This window comes from Coregonus lavaretus (assembly GCF_964263955.1).
Source record: "Coregonus lavaretus genome assembly, contig: HAP1_SCAFFOLD_3029, whole genome shotgun sequence".
In the NCBI taxonomy this organism is placed as follows: Eukaryota; Metazoa; Chordata; class Actinopteri; order Salmoniformes; family Salmonidae; genus Coregonus; species Coregonus lavaretus.
In genome coordinates, this window is record NW_028161835.1 from 26,692 (window position 1) to 48,605 (window position 21,914).

The following is a 21,914-nucleotide window of genomic DNA, read 5'->3' on the forward strand; positions in this document are numbered from 1 at the left end:
AAAAAGTTTTCAGCCATCCACTTCCTTATGTCTGAAACACAGGCTTCTAGCGAGGGCAATTTTGGGGCTTCACCATGCTTCATTGAAATGTACAGCTGTGTGTCATCCGCATAGCAGTGAAAGTTAACATTATGTTTTCGAATAACATCCCCAAGAGGTAAAATATATAGTGAAAACAATAGTGGTCCTAAAACGGAACCTTGAGGAACACCGAAATGTACAGTTGATTTGTCGGAGGACAGACCATTCACAGAGACAAACTGATATCTTTCCGATAGGTAGGATCTAAACCAGGCCAGAACTTGTCCGTGTAGACCAATTTGGGTTTCCAGTCTCTCCAAAAGAATGTGGTGATCGATGGTGTCAAAGGCAGCACTAAGGTCTAGTAGCACGAGGACAGATGCAGAGCCTCGGTCTGACGCCATTAAAAGGTCATTTACCACCTTCACAAGTGCAGTCTCAGTGCTATGATGGGGTCTAAAACCAGACTGAAGCATTTCGTATACATTGTTTGTCTTCAGAAAGGCAGTGAGTTGCTGCGCAACAGCTTTTTCTAAAATTTTTGAGAGGAATGGAAGATTCGATATAGGCCGATAGTTTTTTATATTTTCCGGGTCAAGGTTTGGCTTTTTCAAGAGAGGCTTTATCACTGCCACTTTTAGTGAGTTTGGTACACATCCGGTGGATAGAGAGCTGTTTATTATGTTCAACATAGGAGGGCCAAGCACAGGAAGCAGCTCCTTCAGCAGTTTAGTAGGAATAGGATCCAGTATGCAGCTTGAAGGTTTAGAGGCCATGATTATTTTCATCATTGTGTCAAGAGATATAGTACTAAAACACTTAAGTGTCTCTCCCGATCCCAGGCCCTCGCAGCTTTAATCTACCCAGGAATGCTGTCTGATCCTAGTGCAGCTTTAATCTACCCAGGAATGCTGTCTGATCCTAGTGCTGTCTGATCCTAGTGCAGCTTTAATCTACCCAGGAATGCTGTCTGATCCTAGTGCAGCTTTAATCTACCCAGGAATGCTGTCTGATCCTAGTGCAGCTTTAAGCAAGCAAGTTGGATCTGCTGGCAACTTATGTCACAGAACCCAAATACATGTGTGAAGGGAGAGACTCTTCTTCAAAAAACAAGAGAATGGATCCATCCAATACGGGCCAATCAGTGTGCACCACCCACTTGATCCAATTCTTCACATATTTCCTTGGCATTCACTTTTAGCGCCACCCCAGAGATAAACCCCTTTATCAAATCAAAATCACATTTTATTGGTCACATACACATATTTAGCAATTATTGCGGGTGAAGCTAAATGCTTGTGTTCCCAGCTCCAACAGTGCAGTAGTATCTAACAATTCACAACAATACACACAAATATAAAGTAAAATAATGGAAAGAGCACAGTTAGAAATATGGCATATAGAAGCAAACCGGAAGGACATCATGAAAATGATCGGAGAGGTTGAGAGTAGAAGTAGTTCAGGAGCAAAAACAAATAAAATAGAATTATTGTAAAATTGACTGTGTCCATAAAATGTAGATAGTAAGTATAAGCTGGAAGTAGAGGCCTGGGCGTTGTTGTTCACTAATTTACCCCAAGTAGGGAAAGGATGGCGGGGTTGAAAAGTAATAAAGGGGAGTATATATATATATAAAAAACATGGGGGATTGGAAGTGATGCAGACAATTACATTGATAGAAGATACAATCTATCTGCAATATTAAGCTGATCTACCCCCCCCCCCCAAAAAAAGATCCACACATGACACATTCATTTACATTTACGTCATTTAGCAGACATTCCAATCAGGTATCTTCTTGAGGCGCAGAGCAGGCTCCTTATGTTCCACAGATACACAGAAAACCATCATAAACCCACTTCTCGTTACTCTCACCGATGCTACCTCATCCAACGCATCCACGATTTTCATAGAGACTTCAAACGGATCTCCCAGGTAACAACATCGATTCAAAACCCTCACTCCGACCAAAAATAATCAGCATTTAGCTTGGATTTACTAGATTCCAATACCACTTTACTTCTCTTATTTCCTTGTATAAACATTAGAAACCAATCCTTCCCACCCTCATCTCCACTCGATACGCAATCTGCTTCAAACAGAACACCAGCTTCCGCCATCTTCCCGTCCGACTTGCTAACTCATTGTAGAAAGATGATCCTGAGTTTCCCACTTCAATCAATAGATAGCTCTACGCAAATAACTTACGTTTAGTTTAACTCGGAAGTTCCGAGTTTCCAATAGTACGTGAACCCGCCCTCTAACAACATAAACCAATAACAGTAGAGTCCCAAGTCATTTCTCTTGTCCGCCTGAGTGTTTTTTCCTGTTTACGTTTTGCGCCGTGACAGCGCCAAAGCCCGCCTTTCCTATCCACTGATTGGTTTGACGGATGAGGAGTAATGGGCTGAAACGGGCTGCCATTGGGCCATCATTTCTATAGTGGAGGTCTTTATCAAAGATCTTATAATGGTGCAAAGATACACAACTGTCCCCTGTGACCCTGTCTTGTAGTGTACTATTTGATCATCCATTCTTGAAACAGCTGGAAGAAGAAAAAACATTTGTGTCGACAGATCTAATATATGTGAGTACTTTCTAAATAAATCGAAGGTTTATTTTCCAACTACGAAGCTTTCTTAAAACCCCAGCGTGCTCGTTCCCTGCCATCCTCCTCGCCCCTCCCCATTGGTCCATCTACTTCGCCTTTGTCCTTGCGTGCGCGCCCCCGTGTGTCACCTTGCTCCATCGCTAGAGGTAAAGCACCGACCAGAAGCTGCAGCTACGCGAGGCCAGAATCAGGGCCGTTACCGAGGGCCTGTCGTCCGGTTTGAAAAGAGCCAGAGAGAAAATGGCGGAAGCTTCTAAACCGAAGACCTCTCCCAAGGCCATTAAGTTCCTCTTCGGGGGACTGGCAGGGTAGGTACCCGGACTACAGGCCGCTCTCAGCGGTCACACTCACACAGCAGCTCCGCTGACAGCGGTGCTCGGTTACCGGCCAGGTGCACAGTATACTAAATTAGAATGAGAGAGGGAGCGATAAGAGGGAGTTAGAAACCGAGAGCAGCATGTGTGTTTAGTAATTAATTTATCATAAAGTGTGGGTTGACGGTACACATTGCCTGGTCGAAGTTAGCTTGCTCTATCTATCCCCCATAATGGCGTCAACCTTCTCACACACGCATTGACATTTGGTCTGTAAACACGCACTGACCCACTCGCTCACTGACAGTTAACCAGGCCCAAAGCCCTGTGGTTCAATGGCTCTGATTAGGCTCAGGCGCTATGACCACTGACAGTTAACCAGGCCCAAAGCCCTGTGGTTCAATGGCTCTGATTAGGCTCAGGCGCTATGACCACTGACAGTTAACCAGGCCCAAAGCCCTGTGGTTCAATGGCTCTGATTAGGCTCAGGCGCTATGACCACTGACAGTTAACCAGGCCCAAAGCCCTGTGGTTCAATGGCTCTGATTAGGCTCAGGCGCTATGACCACTGACAGTTAACCAGGCCCAAAGCCCTGTGGTTCAATGGCTCTGATTAGGCTCAGGCGCTATGACCACTGACAGTTAACCAGGCCCAAAGCCCTGTGGTTCAATGGCTCTGATTAGGATCAGGCGCTATGACCACTGACTGTTAACCAGGCCCAAAGCCCTGTGGTTCAATGGCTCTGATTAGGCTCAGGCGCTATGACCACTGACTGTTAACCAGGCCCAAAGCCCTGTGGTTCAATGGCTCTGATTAGGATCAGGCGCTATGACCACTGACAGTTAACCAGGCCCAAAGCCCTGTGGTTCAATGGCTCTGATTAGGATCAGGCGCTATGACCACCGACATAATCCCGAGCTGTGTATTGCCGCTTTCCATGTTGTCTGTAGTTTGTGAAGTGTGGAAACACTTGTTTTTTTTTGTGTTTTGTTGCTTTTTGTGCTATTGCTGTCTGCATGCTACGTGTTGCTTGTCCTATGTTGATCTGTCTGCGTGCTACGTGTTGCTTGTCATATGTTTCTCTGTCTGCATGCTACGTGTTGCTTGTCCAATGTTTCTCTGTCTGCGTGCTACGTGTTGCTTGTCCTATGTTTCTCTGTCTGCGTGCTACGTGTTGCTTGTCCTATGTTTCTCTGTCTGCGTGCTACGTGTTGCTTGTCATATGTTTCTCTGTCTGCATGCTACGTGTTGCTTGTCCAATGTTTCTCTGTCTGCGTGCTACGTGTTGCTTGTCCTATGTTGATCTGTCTGCGTGTTGCGTGTCCTATGTTTCTCTGTCTGCGTGCTACGTGTTGCTTGTCGTATGTTGATCTGTCAGCGTGCTACGTGTTGCTTGTCCTATGTTGATCTGTCAGCGTGCTACGTGTTGCGTGTCCTATGTTTCTCTGTCTGCGTGCTACGTGTTGCTTGTCATATGTTTCTCTGTCTGCATGCTACGTGTTGCTTGTCCAATGTTTCTCTGTCTGCGTGCTACGTGTTGCTTGTCCTATGTTTCTCTGTCTGCGTGCTACGTGTTTCTTGTCCTATGTTTCTCTGTCTGCGTGCTACGTGTTGCTTGTCATATGTTTCTCTGTCTGCATGCTACGTGTTGCTTGTCCTATGTTGATTTTTCTGCGTGCTACGTGTTGCTTGTCATATGTTTCTCTGTCTGCATGCTACGTGTTGCTTGTCCAATGTTTCTCTGTCTGCGTGCTACGTGTTGCTTGTCCTATGTTTCTCTGTCTGCGTGCTACGTGTTGCTTGTCCTATGTTTCTATGTCTGCGTGCTACGTGTTGCTTGTCATATGTTTCTCTGTCTGCGTGCTACGTGTTGCTTGTCGTATGTTTCTCTGTCTGCGTGCTACGTGTTGCTTGTCCTATGTTTGTCTGTGTGCTATGTGTTGCTTGTCCTATGTTTCTCTGTCTGCGTGCTACGTGTTGCTTGTCGTATGTTTCTCTGTCTGCGTGCTACGTGTTGCTTGTCCAATGTTTCTCTGTCTGCGTGCTACGTGTTGCTTGTCCTATGTTTCTCTGTCTGCGTGCTACGTGTTGCTTGTCCTATGTTTCTCTGTCTGCGTGCTACGTGTTGCTTGTTCTATGTTTCTCTGTCTGTGTGCTACGTGTTGCTTGTCCTATGTTTCTCTGTCTGTGTGCTACGTGTTGCTTGTCCTATGTTTCTCTGTCTGCGTGCTACGTGTTGCTTGTCCTATGTTTCTCTGTCTGCGTGCTACGTGTTGCTTGTTCTATGTTTCTCTGTCTGCGTGCTATGCGTTGCTTGTCCTATGTTGATCTGTCTGCGTGTTACGTGTTGCTTGTTCTATGTTTCTCTGTCTGCGTGCTACGTATTGCGTGTCGTATGTTTCTCTGTCTGCGTGCTACGTATTGCGTGTCGTATGTTTGCTCCAAGACCCGTTCAAGCATGCCAATCACACCATCCAATGGCTCGGATGAGCCATTTGTGGGCTGCTGCAAGGAGTCTGGGCGGTTTGCAACAGCCGACGCTGGCCTACTTACTTCCTGCGTCAGTGTGGTGACCAGTGGGGGCAGCCGCAAGGGACGTGGAGCCTTGCACTTCCTCTGGTACTCCTCCAGCCTGCCATGGACCTCCGCCGCCGTCCACTAATGCAATGGTTTTCACATTAATATCAATGACAGCTCTGGGTTCGGACAGTGCTTGATGAACATGACAGTCAGAACACGTGACGGATTGTCTAGCTCCTAGTTCTGCCACCTCCTCTGGCCCTGTTCAGTCTGATCCAGTAGTCAAATGGAGTCTCCCCTTCCATTGGCAGCGCAGAATAAACATCAGCTAGGGGCATGTCGGAGTTGATTGTGTCGCTAAAGTGATGCTTCAGAATGTCAAAAACCGGTCTGGGGCCCTGGGTTACTGCGTAGGCTTACTCTGACCACATCCCGTGACCGACCAGTCAGCTTGCCCAAAATCTGACCCCATCCCGTGACCGACCAGTCAGCTTGCCCAAAATCTGACCACATCCCGTGACCGACCAGTCAGCTTGCCCAAAATCTGACCACATCCCGTGACCGACCAGTCAGCTTGTCCAAAATCTGACCCCATCCCGTGACCGACCAGTCAGCTTGCCCAAAATCTGACCACATCCCGTGACCGACCAGTCAGCTTGCCCAAAATCTGACCACATCCCGTGACCGACCAGTCAGCTTGTCCAAAATCTGACCACATCCCGTGACCGACCAGTCAGCTTGCCCAAAATCTGACCACATCCCGTGACCGACCAGTCAGCTTGCCCAAAATCTGACCACATCCCGTGACCGACCAGTCAGCTTGCCCAAAATCTGACCACATCCCGTGACCGACCAGTCAGCTTGTCCAAAATCTGACCACATCCCGTGACCGACCAGTCAGCTTGCCCAAAATCTGACCACATCCCGTGACCGACCAGTCAGCTTGTCCAAAATCTGACCACATCCCGTGACCGACCAGTCAGCTTGCCCAAAATCTGACCACATCCCGTGACCGACCAGTCAGCTTGCCCAAAATCTGACCACATCCCGTGACCGACCAGTCAGCTTGTCCAAAATCTGACCACATCCCGTGACCGACCAGTCATCTGACCTCTCCAGCCCACTATAGCCCTTCTGCATGGACAGTAACACGGTCTCCTCCCATCATGCACTGTCCATCCCCCCTAAAACACACTGGTTCCCTGGCATCATTTTTCACCACTAAATTTAGACTAGAGCTGTCCCCAAACTTGGTACCACCAACATTATCATCCTTCTGAAGTCCCACCCCATCTCTCATAGCCTTTGATTCCAAACAAGAGGCAATATTTTATCTCGCTCTCTCTGTGGGCCCTCTCTCTGTGGGCCCTCTCTCGCTCTCTCTGTGGGCCCTCTCTCTGTGGGCCCTCTCTCTGTGGGCCCTCTCTCGCTCTCTCTGTGGGCCCTCTCTCGCTCTCTCTGTGGGCCCTCTCTCTGTGGGCCCTCTCTCGCTCTCTCTGTGGGCCCTCTCTCGCTCTCTCTGTGGGCCCTCTCTCGCTCTCTCTGTGGGCCCTCTCTCGCTCTCTCTCTCGCCCTCTCGCCCTGCGTACCTCTCTCTCTCTCTCTGTCTCTGTCTCTCTCTGTCTCTGTCTCTGTCTCTCTCTGTCTGTCTGTGACCCTCTCTCTCTGTGACCCTCCCCCCTCTCCAGGATGGGAGCGACAGTATTCGTCCAGCCTCTAGATCTAGTGAAGAACAGGATGCAGCTGAGTGGACAGGGAGGAAAGGCCCGGGAATACAAGACCAGCTTCCACGCTCTGGCCTCAATACTGAAGAATGAAGGACTAGGAGGCATCTATACTGGGTTAGTACTACTACTATACTACTACTATACTAATATACTACTATACCATTACTGTACTACTAATATTACTATACTATTATTACTACTACTATGCAATTACTATAATATAATTTAATATTATCACCATGCTACTAATACTACTATTACTATACTGTTACTATACTACTAATACTATACTACTAATACTATTACTATACTGTTACTATACTACTAATACTAATACTATACAATGACTGCTACTAATAATAATATGACTATACTATGACTATGCTACTATTACTATACTATTACTATACTACTCATACTAATATACTAGTACTATGCTATGCATACTACTATACTATTACTATACTACTATACTGTTACTATACTACTCATACTAATATACTAGTACTATGCTATGAATACTACTATACTATTACTATACCATTTCCCCTTTTCTTTTTAGGGGGTAGATCAGCTTTAATACTGCAGATTGTAGCTTCCATCAATGTAATTTTCTGCATAATTTCCAATCCCCCATATTTTTTTTGGGTGTTGTCCGTTAGTTTACTCCAAATAGGGGAGGGGTGGTAGGGTTAGGGGAAAATAATTAAAAAGAGATATATACATACTACCAGTCAAAAGTTTGGACACACCTACTCATTCAAGAGTTTTTCTTTATTTTTTACAATTTTGTACATTGTAGAATAATAGTGAAGACATCAAAACTATGAAATAACACATATGGAATCATGTAGTAACCCAAAAAGTGTTAAACAAATCCAAATATTTCATATTTGAGATTCTTCAAATAGCCACCCTTTGCCTTGATGACAGCTTTGCACGCTCTTGACATTCTCTCAACCAGCTTCATGAGGTAGTCACCTGGAATGCACTTCAATTAACAGGTGTGCTTTCTTAAAAGTTAATTTGTGGAATTTCTTTCCTTCTTAATGCATTTGAGCCAATCAGTTGTGTTGTGACAAGGTAGGGGTGGTATACAGAAGATAGCCCTATCATCCAATGTTACTATACTACTAATACTATATACCATTACTATAATACTATGATAATACTACTCTACTATTACTCTACTATTACTATGATACTACTATACTAAAACAACGTTACAATAGACGTCCTTCCACACTCTGGCCTCTATACTGAAGAATGAAGCCCTGGGAGGCATCTACATCATGTTGTTTCCAGTCTGTCACCAGGTTACCTACATCATCACTAGGTTAGCTACAGTGCCTTGCAAAAGTATTCAAAAGTTTTTCCTATTTTGTTGCATTACAACCTGTAATTTACATTTATTTTTATTTGGATTTCATGTAATGGACATACACGAAATAGTCCAAATTGGTGAAGTGAAATGAAAAAAATAACTTGTTTAAAAAAATTCTACAAATTAAATAACGGAAAAGTGGTGCAACCAATTACCTTCAGAAGTCACATAATTAGTAAAATAAAGTCCACCTGTGTGCAATCGAAGTGTCACATGATCTGTCACATGATCTCAGTATATATACACCTGTTCTGAAAGGCCCCAGAGTCTGCAACACCATTAAGCAAGGGGTACCACCAAGCAAGCGGCACCATGAAGACCAAGGAGCTCTCCAAACAGGTCAGGGACAACGTTGTGGAGAAGTACAGATCAGGGTTGGGTTATAAAAAAATATCAGAAACTTTGAACATCCCACGGAGCACCATTAAATCCATTTTTAAAAAATGGAAAGAATATGGCACCACAACAAACCTGCCAAGAGAGGGCCGCCCATCAAAAGTCACGGACCAGGCAAGGAGGGCATTAATCAGAGAGACCAAAGATAACCCTGAAGGAACTGCAAAGCTCCACAGCGGAGATTGGAGTATCTGTCAATAGGACCACTTTAAGCCGTACACTCCACAGAGCTGGGCTTTACGGAAGAGTGGGCAGAAAAAAGCCATTGCTTAAAGAAAAAAATAAGCAAACACGTTTGGTGTTCGCCAAAAGCCATGTGGGAGACTCCCCAAACATATGGAAGAAGGTACTCTGGTCAGATGAGACTAAAATTGAGCTTTTTGGCCATCAAGGAAAACGCTATGTCTGGCGCAAACCCAACACCTCTCATCACCCAGAGAACACCATCCCCACAGTGAAGCATGGTGGTGGCAGCATCATGCTGTGGGGATGTTTTTCATCGGCAGGGACTGGGAAACTGTTCAGAATTGAAGGAATGATGGATGGCGCTAAATACAGGGACATTCTAGAGGGAAACCTGTTTCAGTCTTCCAGAGATTTGAGACTGGGACGGAGGTTCACCTTCCAGCAGGACAATGACCCTAAGCATAATGCTAAAGCAGCACTCGAGTGGTTTAAGGGAAAACATTTAAATGTCTTGGAATGGCCTAGTCAAAGCCCAGACCTCAATCCAATTGAGAATCTGTGGTATGACTTAAAGATTGCTGTACACCAGCGGAACCCATCCAACTTGAAGGCGCTGGAGTAGTTTTGCCTTGAAGAATGGGCAAAAATCCCAGTGGCTGGATGTGCCAAGCTTATAGAGACATACCCCAAGAGACTTGCAGCTGTAATTGCTGCAAAAGGTGGCTCTACAAAGTATTGACTTTGGGGGGGTGAATAGTTATGCACGCTCAAGTTTTTCTTATTTCTTGTTTGTTTCACAATAAAAAAACATATTTTGCATCTTCAAAGTGGTAGGCATGTTGTTTAAATCAAATAATACAAACCCCCAAAAAATCCATTTTAATTCCAGGTTGTAAGGCAACAAAATAGGAAATATGCCAAGAGGGGTGAATACTTTGGCAAGCCCCTGTATCTACATCATGTTGTTGTTTCCAGTCTGTCAGCAGGCCTTCTCCGTCAGGCCACCTACACCACCACTAGGTTAGGGATCTACATCATGTTGTTGTTTCCAGTCTGTCAGCAGGCCTTCTCCGTCAGGCCACCTACACCACCACTAGGTTAGGGATCTACACGGTGTTGTTTGAGAAGATGACGGGACCGGACGGGACCCCGCCCAACTTCCTCATGAAGGCTCTGATTGGTATGACGGCCGGAGCCACTGGAGCCTTCGTAGGAACACCTGCTGAAGTCGCCTTGATCAGGATGACTGCAGACGGACGGTGAGAGGGAGGGAGGGAGGGAGGGAGGGTGGGAGGGAGGGTGTGAGACAGAGGATGAACAGTGGTAACAGTGGAGTTAAATTATGTCTGATTGTGTAATTTCCCTCACTCTCTATCTCTCACTCTCCCCCTCCAGTCTCCCTGCAGACCAGAAGAGAGGGTATTCTAATGTGTTCAACGCTCTGGCCAGAATCACTAAAGAAGAGGGTGTTACCACACTATGGAGGGTAAGCTACTATACTATACTACTATATATACTACTACTATACTACTACTATTCAATATACTACACTACTACTATACTATACTACCACTGCTACTATACCACTACTATACCACTACTATACCACTACTACTATACCACTACTACTATACTACTACTATTCAATATACTACACTACTACTATACTATACTACCACTGCTACTATACCACTACTATACCACTACTATACCACTACTATACTACTACTACTATACCACTGCTACTATACCACTACTACTACTATACTACTACTATACCACTACTACTATACTACTACTACTATACCACTGCTACTATACCACTGCTACTATACTACTACTATACCACTACTACTATACTACTACTATACCACTACTATACCACTGCTACTATACCACTGCTACTATACCACTGCTACTATACCACTACTACTATACCACTACTACTATACCACTACTACTATACCACTGCTACTATACCACTGCTACTATACCACTGCTACTATACCACTACTACTATACCACTACTACTATACCACTACTACTATACCACTGCTACTATACCACTACTACTATACCACTGCTACTATCAATCAATCAATCAATCAATTTTATTTTATATAGCCCTTCTTACATCAGCTAATATCTCGAAGTGCTGTACAGAAACCCAGCCTAAAACCCCAAACAGCTAGTAATGCAGGTGTAGAAGCACGGTGGCTAGGAAAAACTCCCTAGAAAGGCAAAACCTAGGAAGAAACCTAGAGAGGAACCAGGCTATGAGGGGTGGCCAGTCCTCTTCTGGCTGTGCCGGGTGGAGATTATAACAGAACCATGCCAAGATGTTCAAAAATGTTCATAAGTGACAAGCATGGTCAAATAATAATCAGGAATAAATCTCAGTTGGCTTTTCATAGCCGATCATTAAGAGTTGAAAACAGCAGGTCTGGGACAGGTAGGGGTTCCATAACCGCAGGCAGAACAGTTGAAACTGGAATAGCAGCAAGGCCAGGCGGACTGGGGACAGCAAGGAGTCACCACGGCCGGTAGTCCCGACGTATGGTCCTAGGGCTCAGGTCTCTCAGTTGGCTTTTCATAGCCGATCATTAAGAGTTGAAAATAGCAGGTCTGGGACAGGTAGGGGTTTCGTAGCCGCAGGCAGAACAGTTGAAACTGGAATAGCAGCAAGGCCAGGCGGACTGGGGACAGCAAGGTGTCATCATGCCCGGTAGTCCTGACGTATGGTCCTAGGGCTCAGGTTCTCAGAGAGAAAGAGAGAACGAGAGAATTAGAGAGAGCATACTTAAATTCACACAGGACACTGGATAAGACAGGAGAAGTACTCCAGGTATAACCAACTAACCCCAGCCCCCCGACACATAAACTACTGCAGCATAAATACTGGAGGCTGAGACAGGAGCGGTCCGGAGACACTGTGGCCCCATCCGAAGAAACCCCCGGACAGGGCCAAACAGGAAGGATATAACCCCACCCACTCCGCCAAAGCACAGCCCCCGCACCACTAGAGGGATATCCCCAACCACCAACTTACAATCCTGAGACAAGGCCGAGTATAGCCCACAGAGGTCTCCACCACAGCACAAACCAAGGGGGGGCGCCAACCCAGACAGGAAGATCACGTCAGTAACTCAACCCACTCAAGTGACGCACCCCTCCCAGGGACGGCATGAAAGAGCACCAGCAAGCCAGTGACTCAGCCCCTGCAACAGGGTTAGAGGCAGAGAACCCCAGTGGAGAGGGGAACCGGCCTGGCAGAGACAGCAAGGGCTGTTCGTTGCTCCAGCCTTTCCGTTCACCTTCACACTCCTGGGCCAGACTACACTCAATCATATGACCTACTGAAGAGATAAGTCTTCAGTAAAGACTTAAAGGTTGAGACCGAGTCTGCGTCTCTCACATGGGTAGGCAGACTGTTCCATAAAAATGGAGATCTATAGGAGAAAGCCCTGCCTCCCGCTGTTTGCTTAGAAATTCTAGGGACAATTAGGAGGCCTGCGTCTTGTGACCGTAGCGTACGTATTGGTATGTACGGCAGGACCAACTCGGAAAGATAGGTAGGAGCAAGCCCATGTAACGCTTTATAGGTTAACAGTAAAACCTTGAAATCAGCCCTTGCCTTAACAGGAAGCCAGTGTAGGGAAGCTAGCACTGGAGTAATATGATCAAATTTCTTGGTTCTAGTCAGGATTCTAGCAGCCGTATTTAGCACTAACTGAAGTTTATTTAGTGCTTTATCCGGGTAGCCGGAAAATAGAGCATTGCAGTAGTCTAACCTAGAAGTAACAAATGCATGGATTAATTTTTCTGCATCATTTTTGGACAGAAAATTTCTGATTTTTGCAATGTTACGTAGATGGAAAAAAGCTGTCCTTGAAACAGTCTTGATATGTTCGTCAAAAGAGAGATCAGGGTCAAGAGTAACGCCTAGGTCCTTCACAGTTTTATTTGAGACGACTTTACAACCATCAAGATTAATTGTCAGATTTAACAGAAGATCTCTTTGTTTCTTGGGACCTAGAACAAGCATCTCTGTTTTGTCCAAGTTTAAAAGTAAAAAGTTTTCAGCCATCCACTTCCTTATGTCTGAAACACAGGCTTCTAGCGAGGGCAATTTTGGGGCTTCACCATGCTTCATTGAAATGTACAGCTGTGTGTCATCCGCATAGCAGTGAAAGTTAACATTATGTTTTCGAATAACATCCCCAAGAGGTAAAATATATAGTGAAAACAATAGTGGTCCTAAAACGGAACCTTGAGGAACACCGAAATGTACAGTTGATTTGTCGGAGGACAGACCATTCACAGAGACAAACTGATATCTTTCCGACAGGTAGGATCTAAACCAGGCCAGAACTTGTCCGTGTAGACCAATTTGGGTTTCCAGTCTCTCCAAAAGAATGTGGTGATCGATGGTGTCAAAGGCAGCACTAAGGTCTAGTAGCACGAGGACAGATGCAGAGCCTCGGTCTGACGCCATTAAAAGGTCATTTACCACCTTCACAAGTGCAGTCTCAGTGCTATGATGGGGTCTAAAACCAGACTGAAGCATTTCGTATACATTGTTTGTCTTCAGAAAGGCAGTGAGTTGCTGCGCAACAGCTTTTTCTAAAATTTTTGAGAGGAATGGAAGATTCGATATAGGCCGATAGTTTTTTATATTTTCCGGGTCAAGGTTTGGCTTTTTCAAGAGAGGCTTTATCACTGCCACTTTTAGTGAGTTTGGTACACATCCGGTGGATAGAGAGCTGTTTATTATGTTCAACATAGGAGGGCCAAGCACAGGAAGCAGCTCCTTCAGCAGTTTAGTAGGAATAGGATCCAGTATGCAGCTTGAAGGTTTAGAGGCCATGATTATTTTCATCATTGTGTCAAGAGATATAGTACTAAAACACTTAAGTGTCTCTCCCGATCCCAGGCCCTCGCAGAGCTGTGCAGATCCAGGACAGCTAAGCCCTGGAGGAATACGCAGATTCAAAGAGGAGTCCGTAATTTGCTTTCTAATGGTCATGATCTTTTCCTCAAAGAAGTTCATGAATTTATCACTGCTGAAGTGAAAGCCATCCTCTCTTGGGGAATGCTGCTTTTTAGTTAGCTTTGCAACAGTATCAAAAAGAAATTTAGGATTGTTCTTATTTTCCTCGATTAAGTTGGAAAAGTAGGATGATCGAGCAGCAGTGAGGGCTCTTCGGTACTGCACGGTACTGTCTTTCCAAGCTAGTCGGAAGACTTCCAGTTTGGTGTGGCGCCATTTCCGTTCCAATTTCCTGGAAGCTTGCTTCAAAGCTCGGGTATTTTCTGTATACCAGGGAGCTAGTTTCTTATGACAAATGTTTTTCGTTTTTAGGGGTGCAACTGCATCTAGGGTATTGCGCAAGGTTAAATTGAGTTCCTCAGTTAAGTGGTTAACTGATTTTTGTCCTCTGACGTCCTTGGGTAGGCAGAAGGAGTCTGGAAGGGCATCAATGAATTTTTGTGTTGTCTGAGAATTTATAGCACGACTTTTGATGCTCCTTGGTTGGGGTCTGAGCAGATTATTTGTTGCGATTGCAAACGTAATAAAATGGTGGTCCGATAGTCCAGGATTTTGTGGAAAAACATTAAGATCTACAACATTTATTCCATGGGACAAAACTAGGTCCAGAGTATGACTGTGGCAGTGAGTAGGTCCAGAGACATGTTGGACAAAACCCACTGAGTCGATAATGGCTCCGAAAGACTTTTGGAGTGGGTCTGTGGACTTCTCCATGTGAATATTAAAATCACCAAAAATTAGAATATGATCTGCTATGACTACAAGGTCTGATAGGAATTCAGGAAACTCAGAGAGGAACGCTGTATATGGCCCAGGAGGCCTGTAAACAGTAGCTATAAAAAGTGATTGAGTAGGCTGCATAGATTTCATGACTAGAAGCTCAAAAGATGAAAACGCAATTTACTTTTTTGTAAATTGAAATTTGCTATCGTAAATGTTAGCAACACCTCCGCCTTTGCGGGATGCACGGGGAATATGGTCACTAGTGTAACCAGGAGGTGAGGCCTCATTTAACACAGCAAATTCATCAGGCTTAAGCCATGTTTCAGTCAGGCCAATCACATCAAGATTATGATCAGTGATTAGTTCATTGACTATGACTGCCTTTGAAGTGAGGGATCTAACATTAAGTAACCCTATTTTGAGATGTGTGGTATCACAATCTCTTTCAATAATGGCAGGAATGGAGGAGGTCTTTATCCTAATAAGATTGCTAGGGTGAACACCGCCATGTTTAGTTTTGCCCAACCTAGATCGAGGCACAGACACAGTCTCAATGGGTATGGCTGAGCTGACTACACTGACTGTGCTATTGGCAGACTCCACTAAGCTGGCAGGTTGGCTAACAGCCTGCTGCCTGGCCTGCACCCTATTTCACTGTGGGGCTAGAGGAGTTAGAGCCCTATCTATGTTGGTAGATAAGAGGAGAGCACCCCTCCAGCTAGGATGGAGTCCGTCACTCCTCAGCAGGTCAGGCTTGGTCCTGTTTGTGGGTGAGTCCCAGAAAGAGGGCCAATTATCCACAAATGTTATCTTTTGGGAGGGGCAGAAAACAGTTTTCAACCAGCGATTAAGTGCTGAGACTCTGCTGTAGAGCTCGTCACTTCCCCTAACTGGGAGGGGGCCAGAGACAATTACTCGATGCCGACACATCTTTCTAGCTGATTTACACGCTGAAGCTATGTTGCACTTGGTGACCTCTGACTGTTTCATCCTAACATCGTTGGTGCCGACGTGGATAACAATATCTCTATACTCTCTACACTCGCCAGTTTTAGCTTTAGCCAGCACCATCTTTAGATTAGCCTTAACGTCGGTAGCCCTGCCCCCTGGTAAACAGTGTATGATCGCTGGGTGATTCGTTTTAAGTCTAATACTGCGGGTAATGGAGTCGCCAATGACTAGGGTTTTCAATTTGTCAGAGCTAATGGTGGGAGCCTTCGGAGTCTCAGACCCCGTAACGGGAGGAGTAGAGACTAGAGAAGACTCAGACTCAGACTCCGACTCGCTACATAATGGGGAAAACCGGTTGAAGGTTTCTGTCGGCTGAATGAGCGACACCGGTTGAGCATTCCAACAGTATTTCCCTCCAGAAGCCATGAGAAAGTTGTCCGGCTGCGGGGACTGTGCGGGGGGATTTATACTAACGTTACTGTCTGTACTTACTGGTGGCACAGACGCTGTTTCTTCCTTTCCTACACTGATATTACCCTTGCCTAACGATTGCGTCTGAAGCTGGGCTTGTAGCACAGCTATTCTCGCCGTAAGGCGAGAATTCTCCTGTATATTATGAGTACAGCGACTGCAATTAGAAGACATCATGTTAATGTTACTACTTAGCTTCGGCTGTTGAAGATGTTGATGAACCATGTCCAGATAAAGCGTCCGGAGTGAAAAAGTTGAATAAGGGAAAAAAGTTGCGATGGAAAAAAGGAAAATAACGTAAAGTTGGCAGCTAAAACGCACAGGAAAATGACTCTTCTGTCTCGGGATAAACGTCCGGGGTGAAAAAGTTTAACGAAAAAAGATGAGTGAGGACAAAACTAAAAAGTTGGTAAATTTGTTGAACACAGAGATTGATTAAACGTTTATTAAAAGTAAAACGTGAATAGTTTGGCAGGTAGCCAAGTAGCAACAAACAGCACAGCAGTACGGAGACAATGCGGAAGCGAGACGGAAGTCACGTGATAGCAAGTACCACTGCTACTATACCACTACTACTATACCACTACTACTATACAACTACTACTATACCACTACTACTATACTACTACTATACCACTACTACTATACTACTACTATACCACTACTATACCACTACTACTATACCACTACTACTATACCACTACTACTATACCACTGCTACTATACCACTACTACTATACTACTACTACTATACCACTGCTACTATACCACTGCTACTATACCACTGCTACTATACCACTGCTACTATACCACTGCTACTATACCACTACTACTATACCACTACTACTATACCACTACTACTATACCACTACTACTATACCACTACTACTATACCACTACTACTATACCACTACTACTACTATACCACTACTACTACTATACCACTACTACTATACCACTACTACTATACCACTACTACTATACTACTACTACTACTATACTACTACTACTATACTACTACTACTACTATACTACTACTATACCACTACTATACCACTGCTACTATACCACTACTACTATACCACTGCTACTATACCACTACTACTATACCACTACTACTATACCACTACTACTATACTACTACTACTATACTACTACTACTATACCACTGCTACTATACCACTACTACTATACCACTGCTACTATACCACTGCTACTATACCACTACTACTATACCACTGCTACTATACCACTGCTACTATACCACTGCTACTATACCACTGCTACTATACCACTACTACTATACCACTGCTACTATACCACTGCTACTATACCACTGCTACTATACCACTACTACTATACCACTACTACTACTACTATACCACTACTACTATACCACTACTACTACTATACCACTACTACTACTATACCACTACTGCTATACTACTACTACTATACCACTACTACTATACCACTACTACTATACCACTACTACTATACCACTACTACTATACTACTACTACTATACCACTACTACTATACCACTACTACTACTATACCACTACTACTATACCACTACTACTATACCACTACTACTACTACTATACCACTACTACTATACCACTACTACTATACCACTACTACTATACCACTACTACTACTATACCACTACTACTATACCACTACTACTATACCACTACTACTATACTACTACTATACCACTACTACTATACCACTACTATACTACTACTATACCACTACTACTATACCACTACTACTATACTACTACTACTACTATACCACTACTACTATACCACTACTACTATACCACTACTACTATACTACTACTACTACTATACCACTGCTACTATACCACTACTACTATACCACTACTACTATACCACTGCTACTATACCACTGCTACTATACCACTACTATACCACTACTATACCACTACTATACCACTACTACTATACCACTACTACTATACCACTACTACTACTATACTACTACTATACCACTACTACTATACCACTACTACTATACCACTGCTACTATACCACTGCTACTATACCACTACTACTATACCACTACTACTATACCACTGCTACTATACCACTACTACTATACCACTACTATTATACCACTGCTACTACTATACCACTACTACTATACCACTACTATTATACCACTGCTATTATACCACTACTACTACTATACCACTACTATTATACCACTACTACTACTATACCACTACTACTATACCACTACTACTACTATACCACTACTACTATACCACTACTATTATACCACTACTACTATACCACTACTATTATACCACTACTATTATACCACTACTACTACTATACCACTACTACCACTACTACTATACCACTACTACTATACCACTACTACTATACCACTACTACTACTATACTACTACTACTATACTACTACTACTATACCACTACTACTATACTACTACTACTATACCACTACTACTATACCACTACTACTATACTACTACTACTATACCACTACTACTATACTACTACTATACCACTACTACTACTATACTACTACTACTATACCACTACTACTATACCACTACTACTATACCACTACTACTATACCACTACTACTACTACTATACCACTACTACTATACCACTACTACTACTACTATACTACTACTACTATACCACTACTACTATACCACTACTACTACTACTACTATACCACTACTACTATACCACTGCTACTATACCACTACTACTATACTACTACTATACCACTACTACTATACCACTACTACTACTATACCACTACTACTATACCACTACTACTATACCACTACTACTACTATACCACTACTACTATACCACCACTACTACTATACCACTACTACTATACCACTACTACTATACTACTACTACTACTATACCACTACTACTATACCACTACTACTATACCACTACTACTATACTACTACTACTATACTACTACTACTACTATACCACTGCTACTATACCACTACTACTATACCACTGCTACTATACCACTACTACTATACCACTACTACTATACCACTACTACTACTATACCACTACTACTATACCACTACTACTATACCACTGCTACTATACCACTACTACTATACCACTGCTACTATACCACTACTACTATATCACTACAAAATCAATAACAGTGTGTGTGTGTATATAATGTGTGTGTGTGTGTGTGTGTATATAATGTGTGTGTGTGTGTGTATATAATGTGTGTGTGTGTGTATATAATGTGTGTGTGTATATAATGTGTGTGTGTGTGTGTATATAATGTGTGTGTGTGTGTATTTCTCCAGGGGTGTATTCCCACGATGGCCCGTGCTGTAGTGGTCAACGCTGCCCAGCTGGCCTCCTACTCTCAGAGCAAACAGGCTCTTATCGAGACAGGTAACCTCTGACCTCTACCCCCTGACCTCTACCCCTCCTACTCTCAGAGCAAACAGGCTCTTATCGAGACAGGTAACCTCTGACCCCTACCCCTCCTACTCTCAGAGCAAACAGGCTCTTATCGAGACAGGTAACCTCTGACCTCTACCCCCTGACCTCTACCCCTCCTACTCTCAGAGCAAACAGGCTCTTATCGAGACAGGTAACCTCTGACCTCTACCCCCTGACCTCTACCCCTCCTACTCTCAGAGCAAACAGGCTCTTATCGAGACAGGTAACCTCTACCCCCTGACCTCTACCCCTCCTACTCTCAGAGCAAACAGGCTCTTATCGAGACAGGTAACCTCTACCCCCTGACCTCTACCCCTCCTACTCTCAGAGCAAACAGGCTCTTATCGAGACCTCTAACCTCTACCCCCTGACCTCTACCCCTCCTACTCTCAGAGCAAACAGGCTCTTATCGAGACAGGTAACCTCTACCCCCTGACCTCTACCCCTCCTACTCTCAGAGCAAACAGGCTCTTATCGAGACAGGTAACCTCTGACCCCCTGACCTCTACCCCTCCTACTCTCAGAGCAAACAGGCTCTTATCGAGACAGGTAACCTCTGACCCCTGACCTCTACCCCTCCTACTCTCAGAGCAAACAGGCTCTTATCGAGACCTCTAACCTCTACCCCCTGACCTCTACCCCTCCTACTCTCAGAGCAAACAGGCTCTTATCGAGACAGGTAACCTCTAACCCCTGACCTCTACCCCTCCTACTCTCAGAGCAAACAGGCTCTTATCGAGACAGGTAACCTCTGACCTCTGACCTCTACCCCTCCTACTCTCAGAGCAAACAGGCTCTTATCGAGACAGGTAACCTCTGACCCCCTGACCTCTACCCCTCCTACTCTCAGAGCAAACAGGCTCTTATCGAGACAGGTAACCTCTACCCCCTGACCTCTACCCCTCCTACTCTCAGAGCAAACAGGCTCTTATCGAGACAGGTAACCTCTACCCCCTGACCTCTACCCCTCCTACTCTCAGAGCAAACAGGCTCTTATCGAGACCTCTAACCTCTACCCCCTGACCTCTACCCCTCCTACTCTCAGAGCAAACAGGCTCTTATCGAGACAGGTAACCTCTACCCCCTGACCTCTACCCCTCCTACTCTCAGAGCAAACAGGCTCTTATCGAGACAGGTAACCTCTAACCCCTGACCTCTACCCCTCCTACTCTCAGAGCAAACAGGCTCTTATCGAGACAGGTAACCTCTACCCCCTGACCTCTACCCCTCCTACTCTCAGAGCAAACAGGCTCTTATCGAGACAGGTAACCTCTACCCCCTGACCTCTACCCCTCCTACTCTCAGAGCAAACAGGCTCTTATCGAGACCTCTAACCTCTACCCCCTGACCTCTACCCCTCCTACTCTCAGAGCAAACAGGCTCTTATCGAGACAGGTAACCTCTAACCCCTGACCTCTACCCCTCCTACTCTCAGAGCAAACAGGCTCTTATCGAGACAGGTAACCTCTACCCCCTGACCTCTACCCCTCCTACTCTCAGAGCAAACAGGCTCTTATCGAGACCTCTAACCTCTACCCCCTGACCTCTACCCCTCCTACTCTCAGAGCAAACAGGCTCTTATCGAGACAGGTAACCTCTACCCCCTGACCCCTACCCCTCCTACTCTCAGAGCAAACAGGCTCTTATCGAGACAGGTAACCTCTACCCCCTGACCTCTACCCCTCCTACTCTCAGAGCAAACAGGCTCTTATCGAGACAGGTAACCTCTACCCCCTGACCTCTACCCCTCCTACTCTCAGAGCAAACAGGCTCTTATCGAGACCTCTAACCTCTACCCCCTGACCTCTACCCCTCCTACTCTCAGAGCAAACAGGCTCTTATCGAGACAGGTAACCTCTACCCCCTGACCTCTACCCCTCCTACTCTCAGAGCAAACAGGCTCTTATCGAGACAGGTAACCTCTACCCCCTGACCTCTACCCCTCCTACTCTCAGAGCAAACAGGCTCTTATCGAGACAGGTAACCTCTACCCCCTGACCTCTACCCCTCCTACTCTCAGAGCAAACAGGCTCTTATCGAGACCTCTAACCTCTACC

General features: G+C 44.8%; 1 protein-coding gene across 1 annotated transcript in view; it reads left to right on the forward strand.

The window, feature by feature from the left end:
- Positions 1-2,751: 2,751 nt before the first annotated feature.
- The window catches only part of slc25a11 (solute carrier family 25 member 11), a 29,278-nt gene continuing 10,115 nt past the window's right edge, over positions 2,752-21,914 (forward strand). Inside the window, exons 1-5 of the mRNA XM_084194657.1 lie at positions 2,752-2,940; positions 7,156-7,308; positions 10,213-10,419; positions 10,556-10,646; positions 19,716-19,806. Of these exons, the coding sequence (XP_084050783.1) occupies positions 2,873-2,940; positions 7,156-7,308; positions 10,213-10,419; positions 10,556-10,646; positions 19,716-19,806 (610 nt within the window). The 5' untranslated portion in view covers positions 2,752-2,872. The remainder of the gene's footprint in view (positions 2,941-7,155; positions 7,309-10,212; positions 10,420-10,555; positions 10,647-19,715; positions 19,807-21,914) is intronic.